At 37.8% G+C, this 19,781-nt stretch overlaps 1 protein-coding gene across 2 annotated transcripts in view; it reads left to right on the top strand.

Annotated features, from left to right (window-relative positions):
- cep57l1 (centrosomal protein 57, like 1) overlaps positions 1 to 19,781 on the top strand; it is a 60,438-nt gene that overhangs the window by 9,345 nt on the left and 31,312 nt on the right. For both annotated transcript variants that reach the window (XM_059982979.1, XM_059982980.1), the window contains 4 exons: positions 1,395 to 1,566; positions 4,814 to 4,981; positions 7,580 to 7,701; positions 16,148 to 16,264. In XM_059982979.1, coding sequence (XP_059838962.1) covers positions 1,395 to 1,566; positions 4,814 to 4,981; positions 7,580 to 7,701; positions 16,148 to 16,264 — 579 coding nt within the window. The remainder of the gene's footprint in view (positions 1 to 1,394; positions 1,567 to 4,813; positions 4,982 to 7,579; positions 7,702 to 16,147; positions 16,265 to 19,781) is intronic.

Below are 19,781 nucleotides of genomic sequence, written 5' to 3'. Positions count from 1 at the left end.
TTGATGTCACTGGACCCAGTGCAATGCCCAACCTTGTTCAGATGTTCTGGTTTCCTCAAAAATATGCTAAAAGTTTAATTGGTCACCAAGAGTAGGTTAATGGTCAAAGGAATGAAAGAGGGGGATTTGGTGAGGATATGCAAGAGAATAGATTGCAGAGGTTCTGCAAAATAAAGGGAAAGAATGGGGCAAGTTGTATTGTTCCTTTGAGAGCTATCATTGACTCAATGCACTGAATGGCTCTCAAGCTTCAAGTAAGCTAACCAAATCTTGTCCTGTGGATTCAGTATGTTCCAAGAAGTTTACATGGGCTTGTTCTTCAAATCTCTTCTAATAGTTATATTTGAATAACTATTCATATAGTTGCTTTAATATTTTAATTAGTTCAATCCCATGCCTTGAATTTCTTTATGAGGTGGAAAGAGGTTTTTTGGCCTGTTTAGTCCATGCTGACTCTGAGCAATCTTAGTCCCTGTAGCATGTCTTTTGTGTGTTCATCATCTTCCCACCTAAGCAAATAATTTACAGTGCCTAATTTACACTGACCAATTAAACCTCTCCACACACACGTACTTGGCATTTGGAAATAAATTGGAGGACCTGGAGGAATCCCACAAGTCACATGAAATGTTTTGCACACAAACAGGGCCATTAGACCATCAGGAGCCTTCCTGTACTAATCCCATTTACTAGCACTCCTGCATGGCCTACTATGCCTTGGTTATTCAACTACCCCTTCAGATGCTGATTAGATTTTGTGAAAGCCTCTGCCTTCAGCATCTCCTTAGATAGTGCATTCCAGATTCTAGCCATTGACCAGGTGAGAAAGTTTCTCCACCACTTTGTGTTCCCTGGAAGCTTCTTGAATTTCTTGAAACACCTTAAATCTTTATGGTCTTGAACACCCCTACCATGGGGAGAAAACTTCCTTGCAATCTGCATTTTATGTCTCTCATAATTTTATATGTACACCTCTACCAGCACACGTCCCCACCCCAATCACCACTATATTTCTTCTGTTCTTAGGAAAACCTATCCAGTCTCTCTGAACAACTAAATCATTCCATCCAGTCAGCCTCCTAGCAAATCTCCAGTGCAATCACTACCTTGTTATATTGTGTGAGCACGCTGCACACTGTGTTCCAATGATGGCTGAACCAATGTTCTATTCAGTTGTGCCACAAACTCCTTGCTTTTGTATTCTCAGCTCTGGCTAGTGATGGCCAGCATCCCTTGTTCCTTCTTCACCAGCCTATCTATCAGTGCTGTAGCCTTTTGAGAATTTTTGAACCTGTATTCCCAGGGTACCACATAACTACATCTTTAAAAATGGTGGGAAACACATCATTATTTAGTTACTGATTCACCTTGAACTTTTTTTAAAATCTCTGTAGGTCATGGAATTTCCATTAAAACACAACTGTCATGATAGTTTCTGTGAACCTTCAAGCTTGAAGAATGGTTTACCAAGTTCTATTAATGTTAAACAAAAGCTAGAATCACATAATCCACTTGTTGGATCAAAGAACCGTAATGAAGCTGAGAACACAGCTGCCAACAGTAAAGGTACGTTTGTAAATAGAGGGGAAATGATAACTTATTCAATATTGGGTAACATTCAAGGATAATACAGGAGCCATGTATCTATTTTCTGTCTACTGAATTTTGTGTTGCATGTGTGTTATGGGTAATTTGTCATGTGGGATGGGGCATGGTAGAAGTGTAGAGTACAGATACGTATTCATGCTTTGTCTTTGGTTCAGTTTTAGCCTGGTAGAGGGGGGAGTGAGTCGGGGGAATGATACTTTTTTGTATATTGCTTGGCTTGGTACGTTTAAATCTGCTAACATTTAAGAATGTTTGAATATGCTTAGACTGTTTATTTCACTATCACTAGTTTAGTTTCATTAATTTGTCATTATAAGATTGTTTGTCTTTGGATTCTCAACAAAGGATCGAACGTACTTTCTTTAACTTTAGAACTTTCCTATTGGAGTGAATCATTCAATGTCAACTTGGCAGAACACCACTGGTCATAGAGCAGTCAGTTAAGACACGGCTCTACTGCTATCCTGTCTTTTATGGACAGGTTAATTTTGCATTCAATATATCTGCTGACTGAGGATCCCATGTGGCTTGATTCTTCTGGACCAGCCTACCACAAGGATCCCTGACAAATGCTTCTTGAGTTTTTCACTGTTCTCTTTTAATAATTGGACATTAGATCTTTCTGCTCTGCTACAACAGTAGAAGATCATTCTGCTAAATTAATATTGGTACAGAAAAAGTGAAACAATAGTTTGATACATGGATTTTAGCAAGCTGTTTATCAAATCCAACTTGGGAGATGCTTCCTGAAGTTAAAATTCCATTGCTCTGAGGGAAATCAGTGAAGTGGATTAAAATTCAGAGCCTAACCCTTTGACTGTACCTTACTCGGTATTTTTGGAGGAAAAGACATTATTTTGGAGATGCAAACACGAGGAAATCTGCAGATGCTGGAAATTCAAGCAACACGCACAAAATGCTGGTGGAACGCAGCAGGCTGGGCAGCATCAATAGGAAGAAACACAGTCGACATTTCGGGCCTCTTTCAAAGGTCTTTTCTTTCAGTTAGTCCTAACGAAGGGTCTTGGCCCAAAACGTCGACTGTGTTTCTTCCTATAGATGCTGCCTGTCCGGCTGCGTTCCACCAGCATTTTGTGTGTGCTGCGATTATTTTGGAGACATCTGATGTGCACATTTTGGCTTTTATTTCTCTTATAGCTAGGAGGGTGCTCTTGCCTAAATGGAAGGATGTTGTTCCACCTACTCATGCTCAATGGTTACGTGATGTTATGTCATGCTTAAATTTAGAGGAGATCCTTTGTTCAATTTTTGAATCTAGTCAAGACTTTCAAACATTGTGGGGACCATTTTTGAACTATTTTCAAAACCTTTGATTTGCTCTTAAAGTACAGGTGTTGGCTAATAACATATTTCACTATATGATAAGGATTTTTTTTCCTTCTTTCTTTACCAAACAACTTCGGTCTTGGTAGTGGGATTAGATTCTTTTTTTTGTATAATAAAATTATCACTTTTCAATATTATGATTTAATTTACATGAATATAGGGTAATGAGATCCCAAGTGTGATTCAAATATAATGTATTTGCTAATATTTAATCCTTTTGACGTATATCTTATTGTAATCTGTATTCTATGTAGATAATTAATAAAAATATTGAAAGAGAAAATTCAGTCCAGTGACAGAAAAGTGATTAACCCTCCGTAGAAATATTGGTGGCTGAAGGGCTGCATCCAGTAGCGTTCTTTAGACTCAACAGTAGACTGTAATAAGGGGCTTCAATAATCCAAGTTGTTCAAAATGTGTAATTTGGTTGATTGTGAGGAAAGCAGTTCGAGGCTACAGGAGTTATCTGTATTCAAAAGTGACACATGGAATGTTGTTCAGAGGGTTGTGAGGCATTATTGAGAAGGGGAAATCAGTCACGGGAATGCAGGGTAAATGCTAGAAGACCAAGAAACATAGTACACCTCAACAAATTCCTAATGGTAGGTAATTTAGTCAAGTGACCGAGGCATACAAGAGCAAGTAGTACCTCCTCGAAGTGTACAAAATACAGCTGGTGTTACACCTACAATTATGGTCACTGCACCACGTAAAAGAAAGCTGTGATGGCTCTGGAGAGGTTTAGAAAAAAAATTACAAGTAAGGGAAAAAAAAAGTGGCTAATGGAAAAGCTCTGTGTGGTCCTGTAGAGTAAGAGGGCAAGCCTTGAGGATGCAAAGAATGCCCTGATTGATTTGAACATGACCTGGAGCTACACAGAATGGAAACAAACCTTAGACCCACAAGCCAATCATTAAACAATACTATATACTATTCATAGTTCCCAGAAGATGGACGGTAGGTCTTAAGTGTCATTGAAGTGGTTATCCAAATACTTAAATATTGTGAGAGTACTTGCCTCCATCACCCTCCTCTTTCAGTCATCCTGAGGGTGGTAATGTAAATAATGTTGCTGCATGGTTGTCTTCAATGTTGCAAGGAATAATGTTGGCAGAGCTGGAGTTGGAGCTGGGTTGTTTCACATGGTTTGAATTTAGATTGAGAGGAGATTTTTTTCATATATTTGTTCAAGGGATGTGGATTTTTGCAGGTTGAGCCAACAATTGCCCTTGAAGTTGGTGGTGACCTGTCCTCATGAACCACTGCAATCATTGATAGTGACAATGTTGTTGGGGAGAGAGGTCTGGGATCCTGACCCAGAGATGCTGAAGGGATGGCAATATATTGCCAAGTCAGAATGGTGTTGGTTTGGAGGACATCTTCCATCTTCAGTAAGTTAATTGTACTTTAATGGAAGTGTATAAAACTAGGGGCCAAGGCAAGGTAATTTATTTTTAAAAACAAAGAACTATTTGTTTTGGAGTCCCATAGCTCAGGGAATGCAATCTTAACTGGTAAAGAGTTGTTAAGAAAATGAGAAAAAATTTATTTCACTGAGTGAGTGTGAATACACAGTTGGAGACAGAAATTCTAGCCACAGTTGCTATGAACCTGGATGAAAAGCTCATCATGCTGAGGTGTGGGCTAAGAGCTTTTAACTACCATGGGCATAATGAATCTAATGCCCCCCTTTGTTGTAAATTTTCATTTCTACAATGCAACTTAGTTGAGACATAAACTTATTACTCACCTTAACCTAGATTCAAACCTACATGGAAGGGATGAAAGATGCGTATCATTACTTTGGAAGCTGTGGTTTTTCCTTGCAATTTGAATACATATTTTTGCTTTTGCCTAGCTATCATTTCTACTTTGAAAAATCTTCAGAAAAAGATTAGTTCTTTAGAGATGGAGCGGGCAGAAGCTGAGCAAAAAATGCAAAGTCTGCGATTTGAAGCTGTTCGGTATAAAAATACCTTGGAGCAAGAAAAGAAGGATGCCAACAAGAAGACTGGAGAACCTAATGGTGAATGTGATTAGTCTTGCTTTGTGCAAATGTTTTGAAATAGGTTTTTTTTTTCACTTGCTTTAGTCATGAAGCAATGCTAATGAGGAATTAACTAATATATCCAAGTTTGTCGATGGGTAAGAGGGTGAGCCATGAGGAGGATGTGGAGAATACCCTGATTGATTTGAACAGGCTGAGGGCAAGTACTAACTGAGGCAGTAAAATACGGATAAATATGTAGATATTAACTTTCATAGACTGAAAAAAGGGGGATGTGCAGCAAAAATCTGGGTGTAGGTGAGTAAGCAGATGCAGCAGGTAGGCAAGAGGAATGTTCACCTTCATAGTAAAGGGATTTTACAGGAGCAGGGATGCCTTGCTGCAATTGTGTAGGGCCTTTGTTAGTCAGGACTTTGAGCGTAGTGTGCTGTTCTGGCTCCTTAATTGAACAAGGATGTTCTTGCTACGAAGTGAGTTCAGCAAAGTTTCACCTGATCAATTCCTGATTAAACTCTGAATTGAGATTGGATCAATTAGATTGGCATTCAGGAGAGTTTAGAAGAATTGGAGGCTGTAACTTTCTAACAGATCTCGAGAAATGGAGTGCAGGAAGGATGTTCCTGATGGCCATCCCTGGAAGTCCAGGACCAGTGGCCACAGACTGAGGATAAGTGCTAAGCCACTTAACTTGAGGTGAGGAGAAATGCCTTTTCCCAGAGATTAGTGAGCCTGTGAGATTCTCAACCACCAAAAGCAGTTGAAGAAAGATCATTAAATACATTGAAGTAGTTGCATGTTATTTGTTGGCTTAAAGGGATATGCAGTGGAAGTTTAAACGGTACTGAATTTGGATATTAAAGAAAACTGCAAATGCTGAAGGTACTTGGCAGATCATTCTGTATATTCTATATATCACCTAGAATATTGTATGCAGTTTTGGTCCCCTAATCTGAGGAAAGACATTCTTGCCATAGAGAGAGTACACAGAATGGCGGTGCAGGTTCGAAGGGCCGAATGGCCTGCTCCTGCACCTATTTTCTATGTTTCTATGTATCTGTAAGAAGAGAATACCCTTCATGAGAAATGGGAAGTAGAGAAGCTTGTTAAGTTGCAAGGAGGGTGGGGGAGGTGATACCTCTGCTGTGGTAAAACCGGGGTTACAATGGAGATCAGGTGTAAACAGGATTATTTGGTTAATGGGTGAATAGGAGCAGTTAGAGAGTGATAACATAGTTAAAAGAACCTAGACAAAAAATATAGAAGTTGTAAAATGAGTGTAGGAAGGCATGAAAAACAAGTCAAGACATATGCTCCACTGCCAGAGAAGCAAAAGCAGATGTTTGGCGGGGGGGGGGGGAAGAGTGGGGGTAAGGTTGAGTCAGTTTCATGATAGATGACTGATACAGGCAGAGAAATTACAGTTACCTGAAGTAGTCAAGTTCAAATTCAGTATCAGCTCCAGTAAGTTTTGTAGCTTTCCCAGATGGAAGACCTGAATCTATTCTTCAAGCTTGTATTGGGCAACGGTGCAGGAGGCAACAGACCAATAGATCAGAATGGGATGGAGAATGAAAATGGGAAGCAAGGGCCTCCCCTACTGAGTGAATGCAGATACTCAGCTAGTCAGTCACCCGATCTGTTTCTTGTTTTGACATTGTAGAATAATCCACATTATAAGCAGCAGATGCAGCACACTAGATTGGAAGTAGTCCAAGTGAATTGCTTCACCTAGTGCAACAATTTTGGTTCCTGAATGGTGGGTAGAGAAGATATGAAAGATGTGTTACATTACCTGCATTTGCAAAGAAAAGTGGTGTAAGGAAGAGCATTTGGTGGGAATGGAAGAGTGGACCATGGAGTCATGAAATGAACAGTGAAATACTGAAAGGGAGGGAAAAGGGATGTTTTTGAAGGTGGCAGAAATTCCAGAGAATGATCTGTTGAATGTTGAAGCCTGTGGAGTAAGGGGTCATTAGTCTTCCTGAAGGATATGGAATAAGAGCAGAGATACAGTATAGGATTAGATGCAATCAAGGGCTTTGTTAATAATGACAGATGGAAAGCCAAAGTTAAGGAGGGAGAAAGACATTTTAGAACCATCTATATTGGACAAGATATGACTGAGACAGAGGAAACGGGAGAATAGAATAGTCTGTAGCTCAATGATGGGATTGTCATAGACCATAAACTATAGGACTAGAGTTAGGCCACTTGGCCCATCGAGTCTGCTCTGCCATTTCATCATGGCAGATCCATTTCCCTCTCAACCCCATTCTCCCCCCCCCCCCCCCCCCATAACCTTTCATGCCCTGACTCATAAGACAGGAGCAGAATTAGGACATCCAATGGATGGTATGAGAAGGTACCTGAGGGATTACATCTAACCTGTGAAATAGAAGTCAGTTTGTGAGATTACAACAAAATCATTCTTGCTGCAGTTCTGATGATATCTGGGTTGGTTCTTAGTGAATGGAGTGCTGCAATTTCAGATTGGTTGTTTGGTTAGAGTGCAAATTTCAGCTGTTCAGCATTGGTAGAATATTTTCTATCCTTCATACAAAATAGTTGGATTGATTATGGATTCTGGTTTAGGCCTAATTGTCATTCTTGATTCAGAACTTGCCGTTCAGCTGGGAGCTGTTGAAAGTCGCTGCTCACTGCTGGAGAAGCAATTGGAATATATGAGGACTATGGTGGAGCATGCAGAAACAGAGAAGAATATGTTATTGGAAAAGCAGGTAATTATGTCAACTTTTTCTTTTGTTTAATTTATGTGCAAGAAATCTGGGACACGTTCCGTGGATAAATGGAACCATATCCCTTTAAAGAACTGCAGAGAAGGGTTAAGAAATACACATATTGGTTATTGATTTCATTGCAGATTAAATGCACAGATGTTTTACTGGGTCATAAACATTCCTAGACAAATAATATTGAACTAATTGCAATAATTCACATCTTTAACATCTAGAATTACTTTGTTTTTATAAAATATGGCGTGAAGCATCTTGAGTTGAGATATTAGAAGGCCAACAAATGGCTTGGCCATTTAGCAACATGTGTCATCAAGTGTTCTTTCAGGCATAGCTATATTCCAAAGCTTTACCTGAAATTTTAAAGCATCAACCAATGCTAATAATCTGAATTTATGACTACCCAGAAGCTACTTGAAAACAAGCTGTATATCATAATTCAACTGTACATATCCAATTATTTGAAAGTTGTCTAATGCTGGGAACTTGGAGAGGTAAATTTTCACTTTCATTATCATTAATTTAATGGAACTTAGAAAATTTAATTACCTTGAACCTTTTTAGAAAGCTACCTTTTATAGGATTAAGTTTTTAACCATTTTTACCATAGAGTTGCCCTTTTAATGTAAAGTGAATGTATACATCATTACATGTATAATAATGGACCCCCAATATTAAGTTTGTAGCTGAAGTTGTATTTGACATAGGGAAATTCTTCCTAACAGAAATGAAAACTATGTTATTCGGTATTGTCCAATAATTAAAATACATTGATGGTTCACTAGAGAAATAAATAAAGATGTTCTTAGTACAACTGAACTTCCAATGGTGTGGGAACCTGCTGTTACCTGTTTTGCTTGAAAAAGATTCTTGTCTGTGTTGGGGATTTTGGAACTAGAGAGTATGGTATCATCATGTGTTAGCTGCTTAGAGAAGAGGAGAAATTTCTTTCTATAAAGTCTTGTTGATCTTCAGAATTTCCCTTCCAGATTGCAGTGACTGTTCAGTATTGAAGTACATTCAGGGTTAAGGTAAATAGAATTTCAAGGACTAGTTGAGCAAAATGGTATAAGAATCCAGTGGATGAAAACCTGGTTCATTTGTAAACCTGAAAGGAGAAGCAGCCATGAAAGGGCATAAAAGTGGAAGTTTTATTTTCCCCTTGCAACTTTGAAACCCTTGTCTGTCTAATCTTGAGTTGGACATGCTGCAAACATCACCAATCTCCACTTCCAATGTCATCTGCAAAATGATCTACAGTTGCTCTTCGACAACATCTCCCTAATTTATTCCTCTAAGTAATAGAATTTGTCCGAGCAGAGTGTTGGGAGCTTCACCAAGTCCTATATTTGACCTGGATGTTAGAAACATCTAAATTTGCAGTAATGACGAGTGTGGTAGTGAACCTTAGTGGAACACAGATAGGTAGAGAGGAGAAGCAGGTAAAAGGCAGATGAATTTCATATGTTGAAATATGCGAAAGGAATGGGATATAAAATGGCAATATGGATGTAATAGTACAGTTCTAAAGGGTGTAGGAACAGCGGCCTTTGTATTCACATCTGCGTTCTGAAGTTCGAAGACATGCTAGAGAAAATTTATTAAAGCAATGGGATCTTGTTTCATAATAAAGATAAATACAAAAGCACACAAGTCATTCTGAATTTTTTTATTTTGAAACTCTAGTTAGTTTCCAATAAATATATGAGAGAAAGCTGGACTGGTTCAGTTTGTATTTTCTGGAGTTTAGAAAAATGTGAAAGGTCTTGATTTAAACCATTTAAGGTCCTGTGAAACACACACAAAATGCTGGAAGAACTCAGCAGGCCAGGCAGTATCTGTGGGGAAAAAAGTACAGTTGAAGACTGGGCTGCTGAGTCCCTCCTGCATTTTGTGTGTGTTACTCGGATTTTCAGCATCTGCAGATTTTCTCTTGTTTGAGGTCCTGTGATGTCCTTACTGAATGGATGTAGAAAGGGCAGCATAGGGTGCAACTTTTAGTATTGCACCCTCATGTTTCCAGGAGAACGGGGTTTAAACCTGAGTTTGGCATCAGCCCCACAGCAGCCAGCAAATCCATAAAACTGATCTCCCAAATGCATGTCTATATCTTGGAAGTTTATAAGCTGGCGAGGACCTGTATATTGCTGTAGCTTGAGCCGGTTTTACATTATAGACATTTATTTAGACTAGCACTTTGTGTGGAAAACCAATGTTTAAATATGATGTACTGGCCCATTATTCTATAATATTATCAAGAAGTAACTGGAGTTGGGAGTTTCAAGATGGCGACGTAAACATCTGCCTTTTAGGCGCTCTTCATTTTTTCAACTATAATCACCCTTTAATCAAATCTTTTCGTGCTTAATCATATGGGTTGATACTTATGATTAACTTTTTTTTCTACAACAATATTTGATTTAACTCTGTCAAACTTAAAATGGCTACAAGCAAGAAATCGTCTAAGGATCCTTTATCTCTCGACGCAATGTCTAATCTTCTGGATGCTAAATTTGCAAGTTTGGAAAATAAGCTGGAAAGTAAAATGGAAAGTAAACTGACAAGTTTGGAAAACAAACTTACCACGAAAATGTCTGAACTTGAAGGAGTTGTTAGATCGCTTGATACTAAGCTTCAATCGCAGGCATCAGATATTCAACGACATGAAGATAAGATCACGACTCTTGAAAAAATAATTTGTGAAAAAATAAGTACAATTGAAATGTTGGAGAAGAAGGTACTGTCGACTGTTAAAACAGTAGATCAGTATAAGTCTAAAATTACCGATCTTGAAAATCGATCTCGCAGACAGAATTTGCGAATTATCGGGTTTCCTGAAAAAGTTGAGTCCGGTGACTTAACTGAATTTTTCTCTAACTTGTTGTGGGAAATTTTCGGTACTGAAGGTTTGCCTGATAAACCTGTTATCGATCATGCTCACAGAGTTGTGAGATTTTCGACTGCGAGAGACAAACCACGAGCTGTGATTGTTCGCCTCCATTATCCTCGGGAGAAAGAGCTTTTAATCCGCTTAGCTCGTCAAAAAGGTATGATTTCTCACAAAAGTTACAGGTTTTGTATTGTTGAAGATTATTCATTCGAAGTGATGAAAGCGAGAATTGCTTTTAAACCAGTGATGGCAGAGATTCATTCGATTGGACTTAAACAAGCTCTAAGATACCCAGCGAATCTCAGAATTACGTTGAATGACAAGTCAACAATTCTTTAACACTCCAAAAGAAGCGAAGAAATTCGTCGAAGAATATCGACCTTCTAGTACAGATTGAACTATGTGTTATGTTGAAGAATTCTTGGAGAGAAGATGCCATTTCGTTTTGGGCTTTAACCTATGAAGCTGCGTTATAGCCTCCTATTTTGATCTATAATTCTGTTTTTTTTTATTATTATCATGGTTTATAGATGCTCTTTTAATTTTTTTTATAATGTCTTTTTTTTTATTTTTTCTGTTTTGGATATACACGTTTATATTTTGTAATATTTTGTATATTTTTTTAAGATGTCGTTTCTTCTTCCCATAAGACTTTGCTTCCCGTAAGCATTTATTTGTTTGCTTGTACTTGGAAATGGGACGAATGTTTGGGATTTTTTGGACTTTTTTTATATTGTAGTGTCTATTAAATCCTTTTTTAACCCTATTTTGATAATTTTTTTATTAAATTTTTTAATAGATTGCTGAACTTACATCTATATTTTGTAATATGTTTTTTTCAAAATGTTGTTTCTTCTTCCCATAAGCCTTTGCTTTTGAAACGTCATTTTTCTTGTATTTGAATATGGAATTTTTTTTAAAGGTATATTACACTCTTTCAAATTATAATGTTTATCCTTTTTTATTAATGATCGTTTCCTTTATTATATTAATTTTTTTTCTTCATTTTGACTGATATATATTTTCCTTTTGCAACCCTGTATTTAGATTTGGGTGTTATGTAGTTTTTTAAAATCTATTAATGGAGCTGCCATCTTGAAAATGGGGGTAATATTAGTATTAGTTTGTGCACCTGCCGCTTGGCTTTTTTCCATGGGGTTGGGGGAGGGGGTAGGGATCTTTTTTCACGCTTTTGCTTTTTATTTTTTTGCTTTTAGTTCATGGGCCGACTTTAAATTATTAATATTGGTGAGGTGTCTTGTTCTCCAGTTGCTCCTATATCATTTTTCCTTCTTCCTGAATTATGGGTTATGTGTCTTTTTAACCTTTTATGATATATACATTTAATATTGGCATGATGGATAAGTCTATTAATTTTATCTCTTGGAATACTAATGGTTTAAATCATCCGATTAAACGTAAAAAAATATTTAAAGTATTCCAAAGACTAAATGCTAATATTATCTTTGCACAGGAGACCCATATTAGGAGGGAGGATAATCAACGCTTTTTTAAGTTCTGGAATAGTCAACAATTGCACTCAAATTGTACCGCCAAAATTAGGGGTGTGTCTATTTTTATAGACCCCTCAATTTCGTTTATACATCATGAAATTATATCTGATCCACAGGGCAGATTTTTGTTGATTACTGGTTCACTTTTTAATCGAAAAGTGGCTCTAGTTAATATTTATGCTCCAAACTTTGATTGCCCTGAATTTTTTAAATGTTTATTTACTTCCCTTCCTAATCTAAATGAATATAAGTTGATAATTGGTGGAGATTTCAATTGTTGTTTGAATCCTTTGATGGATAGATCTAAGCCTATTTGAATTCTTCCGAATAGATCAGCCTTACTTATTAACTCTTTTATGGTTGATTCGGGAATTACTGAAATATGGCGGTTCTTGAACCCTAAAGATAAAGAATTTTCTTTTTTTTCACATGTATATCATAGTTATTCTAGAATTGATTATTTCCTTATTGATCATCATTTACTTACAGATGTTATTGATTGTAAATATGATTCTATTGCTATTTCGGATCATGCACCTTTGAAATTATCTATCAAGATTTCGGACTCTTCCATTAATACTAGATCTTGGAGACTCAACGCTACTTTGCTTCAAGATCCAGAATTTATTACCTTCATAAAACAGCAAATTGACTTATTTTTTTCAACAAACTATACTGAAGAGATTGACAGAGGAATACTTTGGGACTCTTTTAAAGCTTTTATTTGTGGACAAATTATCTCATATTCCGCTGGTAAAAGAAAACAAAGATATTTAGATATAGCTTTATTGGTGGATAAAATTAAAGAAATTGATAAGATTTACTCCGTGACTCCTACCAAAGTACTTTATAAGAAGAGAGTTGAGCTTCAAATGGAACATAGCTTATTATTATCTTCTTCAATTGAGAATCAATTAATTAAGACCAGGGCTCAATTTTATATTCATAGTGATCGAACTGGTAAATTGTTAGCTAACCAATTAAAAGCTATTTTGACTAAGTGACAAATTATTAAAATTCATAAACAAGACGGTAATCTGACTACTGATCATAAAGAAATCAATAATACTTTCCAAGATTTTTATAAATCTTTATATCAATCAGAATTTGATGGCGATCTGTCTGATGGATAATTTTTTTAACAATTTGAATATTCCCAAACTGACAGATGAAGATCGAAGTTTATTTGACACTCCTATTTCTATGGCCGAAGTAGGAGAGGCTATCTCATCGATGAATTCAGGGAAAGCTCCTGGCCCTGATGGCTATATTATAGAATTTTTTAAAACTTTTTCTTCTTTGCTTTCTCCTTGGCTATATGAAATTTTTAATGATGCATTTATTAAGAAGAGACTACCCCAGTCTTTTTATGAAGCTACTATTTCTTTAATTCTTAAAAAAGATAAGGATCCTACTCTGTGCATCTTATCGCCCTATATCGTTACTAAATGTAGACTCTAAGATTCTTACAAAAATTTTAGCTATTAGATTAGAAAAGGTATTATCACAGATTATTTCAGGAGATCAAACTGGTTTTATTAGGAACCGATATTCTTTTTTTAGTATTAGAAAATTGATTAATATAATTTATACTTCTTCACCCACAACCCCAGAATGTGTTATCTCATTAGATGCTGAAAAAGCTTTTGATAGAGTTGAATGGATATATTTATTTAATGCCTTGAAAAATTTTAATTTTAGTTCTAATTTTATATCATGGATTAAATTAATATATTATAAACCTGTTGCTTCTGTTCTTACGAACAATTATAGATCATCTTTTTTTCAATTATCTCGTGGTACGAGACAAGGTTGTCCCTTAAGTCCTTTATTATTTAATATTGCATTAGAACCTTTAGCCATTGCTATTCGTGAATCTCCTAATATTTTTGGTATTACCTGTAATGAGAAGTTATACAAGTTATCACTTTATGCTGATGACTTGTTGTTATATATTTCTGATCCTGATAGGTCTATTCCCGCTATTCTATCCTTGTTGGTTCAATTTGGTAGTTTTTCTGGTTACAAACTAAATTTGGATAAGAGTGAATTATTCCCTTTAAAGGCACAAACTTTACTGAATGATAGGATACCATTTAAAGTAGTTACTGATAATTTTATTTATTTAGGTATAAAAATTAGCAAGAAATATAAAGATTTATTCAGATTGAATTTTTTACCTATGCTTCATCAAATTCAACAACTTATTACTAGATGGTCTCCTTTATCCTTATCGTTAGTTGGTCGGATTAATGCTATTAAAATGATGATTTTACCAAAATTTTTATACTTATTTCAAGCCTTACCAATTTTTATTCCTAAATCTTTTTTTGATAACATTGATTCAAAAGTTTCCTCATTTGTGTGGCAAAATAAAAACCCCAGATTAAGTAAAAGACAGTTACAGAAATCTGAAAAAAGATGGTGGTTTAGCCTTACCCAATTTTAGATTTTACTATTGGGCGAATAATATTCGAAATTTAATATATTGGAAACTAGATTTAGATTCACCATTGTGCCCACAGTGGGTAAATTTAGAATTTAATGATGCACAAGGATATTCTTTATTCTCTGTTCTTGGCTCTTCTCTTCCTGCTGACTTAATTAAACTTAATAAACAGATATCTAACCCTATTGTCAAACACACATTACGAATTTGGTTTCAATTTCGTAAGTTTTTTACTTTGAAAAACTTTGTTCTTAATTGCCCTATCTTAATTTTTTTTTAAACCTTCTTTAATAGATCAAACTTTTAGTATATGGAAAAGGAAAGGTATAATATGTTTTCGTGATCTTTTTTCTGAAGGTAGTTTAATGTCTTTTGACCAACTTTCTAACAAATTTAAGTTACCTAAATCTAATTTTTTTAGATATTTACAAATTAGAAATTTTTTATATAAAGTTTTACCATCCTTTCCTAATTCAACTTTGATAGATTTTTCAGATATGATTTTTACTTTAAATCCCTGTTGGAAGGGATTAGTGGCTTTTATTTATAATATGATTATGAAGATACAACCAGAGGTATCGGGTAGAATTAAACAGGAATGGGAAAAAGAACTTCAATAGAATATATCAACGGAAAAATGGGAAAAAATTTTACAAATGGTTAATTCTTCTTCTATATGTGCTAAACATGTTTTAATACAATTTAAGGTCGTACATAGAGCTCATATGTCTAAAGATAAGCTTGCTCGGTTTTATTCCCATGTTAATCCTCAATGTGACAGATGTCATTTAGATGTGGCTTCATTGACCCACATGTTTTGGTCATGTCCTACCTTACATAATTATTGGAAGGACATATTTGCTACCATTTCCTCAGTTTGGAATATTGATTTACAACCTCATTCTATCACTGCAATTTTTGGTATACCAAATGAAGATGATAGTCGACTCTCCCCTTCAATTAGACAAATGATTGCCTTTGTAACATTAATGGCCAGAAGGTCTATATTACAAAATTGGAAAGAAGTAAATCCTCCTTCCACATTTCAGTGGTTTTCCCAAACTATTTCTTGTTTAAGTTTAGAAAAAATTAGAAGTACTATTTTCGATTCACCAATTAAATTTGAAGAAACTTGGGGACTGTTCATTCAATACTTTCATATGAACTAATTTGGCTTATTCCGGACCTTTACTCTTTTTATTCTGTTCTGGTATGGAGTTCCGGAGTTTTTGACACTACCATATATATATATAAACTATTATTATTGCCCATGTTAGTTTAGGTTTATTTTTTTTATTTCTTAAGATACATTTTTTCCTGTATTTTACATTTATTTTTCTTTTGACGATTATCTTTAATCTTTTTCATGTATAATTAATATAGGTTAGATTGATTATTGTACAATCTTCATTTTTTGCTGATAGTTTAATAAGATATTGTTATCTTATTACTAATTTAATTTTGAATTTAATGTATTCATAACCTATTTAATACAATACTATGTTATGTTTTTTTATAGATGAAATTTAATAAAAAGATTGAAAAAGAAAGAAGTAACTGGTTGATCTTTTTCTACAGGCGTCACTGCAGATGGATAGGCACTGGGATGACGCACAGCTGCAATCAAAGCTTGAAAAACTAGAAATCCTAGAACAGGAGTGTTTAAAAGTTACTGCAACACAAACCAGAGCAGAAGTAAGTTATAAAATGCTAAAATATATTATGAAAGAATCACATTGGTGACCTCTTTATTTCTTTCTCTTTTATCCTTAATGTTATTACTCACAATATGATTGACTATTTGAAATTAAGCAATTCACACCAAAGTACATGTACTTTAAATTGACTTCATATCATTTAGAAGTGGGAAATGAAGTAATATCTACTAATTAATCAAAGAATGGTTATGACTATACAGTTTCACAGTGAAGGTTATTCCAATGTATTGAGGTAAGAATAGAATTTCATCGTGCAGTAGAATTTTCCTGTTTAAACTTCATTTGCTTTAGTTTTCTAACGGAAAACTGCTTTCTAATCTCACACTGCTTTGAACAAATTCTGTAATCTATTTGTATGTATTATGTAAAGAAAAACAAATTAGATCTACACTGATAGCTTTTACCTTGCTAAGATACAACAACATTTATAATCCACAGCATCTGCAGTTGTATTTTTGTTTTTTTTTTGTATTTTTGTATTCCTCTTCCAGTGGAAGAGGAAGAGGTATACTCAGTGGCCACTTTATTAGCCACACCTATACAACCATGTTGATGTAAATATCTAATCAGCCAACCATGGGGCAGCAGCTCGATGCATAAAAGCATGCATTCATGGTCAAGGGGTTCAATTATTCTTCAGACCAAACAACAAAATAGGGAAGAAATATGATCCAAGTGAGCAAACACGAGGAAATCTGCAGATGCTGGAAATTCAAACAACAACACACACAAAATGCTGGTGGAACACAGCAGGCCAGGCAGCATCTATAGGGAGAAGTGCTGTCGACGTTTCAGGCCGAGACCCTTCGTCAGGACTAACCGAAAGGAAAGATAGTAAGAGATTTGAAAGTAGTGGGGGGAGGGAGAAATGCGAAATGATAGGAGAAGACCGGAGGGGGTGGGATGAAGCTAAGAGCTGGAAAGGTGATTGGCGGAAGTGATACAGAGCTGGAGAAGGGAAAGGATCATGGGACGGGAGGCCTCAGGAGAAAGAAAGGAGGTGGGGAGGGGACAGCTTCAAAGCGATTGCGCAACCATCGACTGTGACTCCAGTCTTGAACTCCAGGCCGGGTCTTCACATGCTGCGATGGTGACTCCTGTCTCCCCTTCCCCCACCACCACTCTGCAATCCCCTCTCCCTCAGATCCCATCATCTGCTCCTGGGCCCTCAGAGGCTCCATCTTCCTTTCACCCCAACCCTTCCCTCTCCACTGACACTACCAGTCTCCCTCCCTCCTCTGATCCCATCTCTCATCTGTGCCGGGTTTTTACCATTCCCTCCGACCTTCAACTCTCTGAGGCAGAGCGCTCTGTCCTCAGTAAGGGCCACACCTTTGTCCCCCTTCGCCCACACCTCAGTGAGTTCCACGTACTCCATGACGCTGAACTCTTCTTCCGCCGGCTCCGTCTCTGAGCTTACTTCTACGACAAGGACTCTCCTACCCCCACCGATGACCCCTTCTCCCATCTTCAACCCTCCTCCTCTTCATGGACACCCTGCTCTGGTCTTCTGCCTGCTCTGGATCTTTTAATTGCTAATTGCCGACGGGACATCAACCGTCTCGACTTCACCACACCGTGTTCCAATTCCAGCCTCACTCCTTCAGAATGCTCTGCTCTCCACTCCCTCCGCACCAATCCCAACTTCACTACAAAACCTGCTGATAAGGGGGGAGCTAGTGTTGTCTGGCATACTGACCTCTACCTGGCCGAGGCACAGCGACAACTCTCTGATACCTCCTCTTATTTACCCCTTGATCATGACCCCTCTAATGAGCACCAGGCCATTGTCTCCTATACCATCACCAACCTTATCAGCTCTGGGGATCTCCCATCCACTGCCACCAACCTCATAGTTCCCACACCCCGCACTTCCCGTTTCTACCTCCTACCCAAGATCCACAAACCTGCCTGTCCAGGTAGACCTATTGTGTCAGCTTGCTCCTGCCCCACTGAACTCATTTCTGCATACCTTGACACTGTCTTATCCCCCCTTGTTCAATCTCTTCCCACCTATGTTCGTGACACTTCTCATGCTTTGAATTTTTTCAATGATTTTAAGTTCCCTGGCCCCCACCATTTTATTTTCACCATGGACGTCCAGTCCCTATATACCTCCGTCCCCCACCGAGATGGTCTCGAAGCTCTTCGCATTTTTTTGGATTCCAGACCTAACCAATTCCCCTCTACCACCACTCTCCTCCATCTAGCAGAATTAGTTCTTACTGTCAATAATTTCTCCTTTGGCTCCTCCCACTTCCTCCAAATCAAGGCTGTAGCCATGGGCACCCATATGGGTCCCAGTTATGCCTGCCTTTTTGTTGGCTTTGTGGAACAGTCCATGTTCCAAGTCTATACAGGTATCCATCCCCCTCTTTTCCTTCACTACCTGGATGACTGCATTGGTGCTGCCTCTTGCACGTGTGCTGAGCTCGTTGATTTCATTAACTTTGCCTCCAACTTTCACCCTGCCCTCAAATTTACCTGGTCCATTTCCGACACCTCCCTCCCCTTTCTTGATCTTTCTGTCTCCACCTCTGGAGACAGCCTATCTACTGATATCTACTATAAGCCTACAGACTCTCACAGCTACCTGGACTATTTCTCTTCCCACCCTGTCTCTTGCAAAAAGGCTATCCCCTTCTCACAATTCCTCCGTCTCCGCCGCATCTGCTCTCAGGATGAGGCTTTTCATTCCAGGACGAAGGAGATGTCTTCCTTTTTTAAACAAAGGGGCTTCCCTTCGTCCACCATCAACTCTGCTCTCAAACGCATCTCTCCCATTTCCCACACATCTGCCCTCACCCCATCCACCCGTCACCCCACTCGGGATAGGGTTCCCTTTGTCCTTATCTACCACCCCACCTGCCTCCAGGTCTAACGTACAATTCTCCGTAACTTCCGCCACCTCCAACGGGATCTCACTACCAAACACATTTTTCCCTCCCCCCCCCCCCCTTCAGCTTTTTACAGGGATCGCTCCCTACGCGACTCCTTTGTCCACTCGTCCCCCTATCCCTTCCCACCGATCTCCTTTCTGGCACTTACCCTTTTAAACGGAACAAGTGCTACACTTGCCCTTACACTTCCTCCCTCACCACCATTCAGGGCCCCAGACAGTCCTTCCAGGTGAGGCGACACTTCGCCTGTGAGTCGGCTGGTGTGGTATACTGTGTCCGGTGCTCCCGGTGTGGCCTTTTATATATTGGTGAGACCCGACGCAGACTGGGAGACCGTTTCACTGAACACCTACGCTCGGTCCAACAGAAAAAGCAGGATCTCCCAGTGGCCACACATTTTAATTCCACGTCCCATTCCCATTCTGATATGTCTATCCATGGCCTCCTCTATTGTCAAAATGAATCCAAACTCAGGTTGGAGGAACAACACCTTATATACCGGCTGGGTAGCCTCCAACCTGATGGCATGAACATTGACTTCTCTAACTTCCGTTAATGCCCCTCCTCCCCTACTTACCCCATCCCTGACATATT

Source organism: Hypanus sabinus, chromosome 10 (genome assembly GCF_030144855.1).
Source record: "Hypanus sabinus isolate sHypSab1 chromosome 10, sHypSab1.hap1, whole genome shotgun sequence".
Lineage (NCBI taxonomy): Eukaryota > Metazoa > Chordata > Chondrichthyes > Myliobatiformes > Dasyatidae > Hypanus > Hypanus sabinus.
This window is presented reverse-complemented; position numbering and strand designations above follow the sequence as displayed.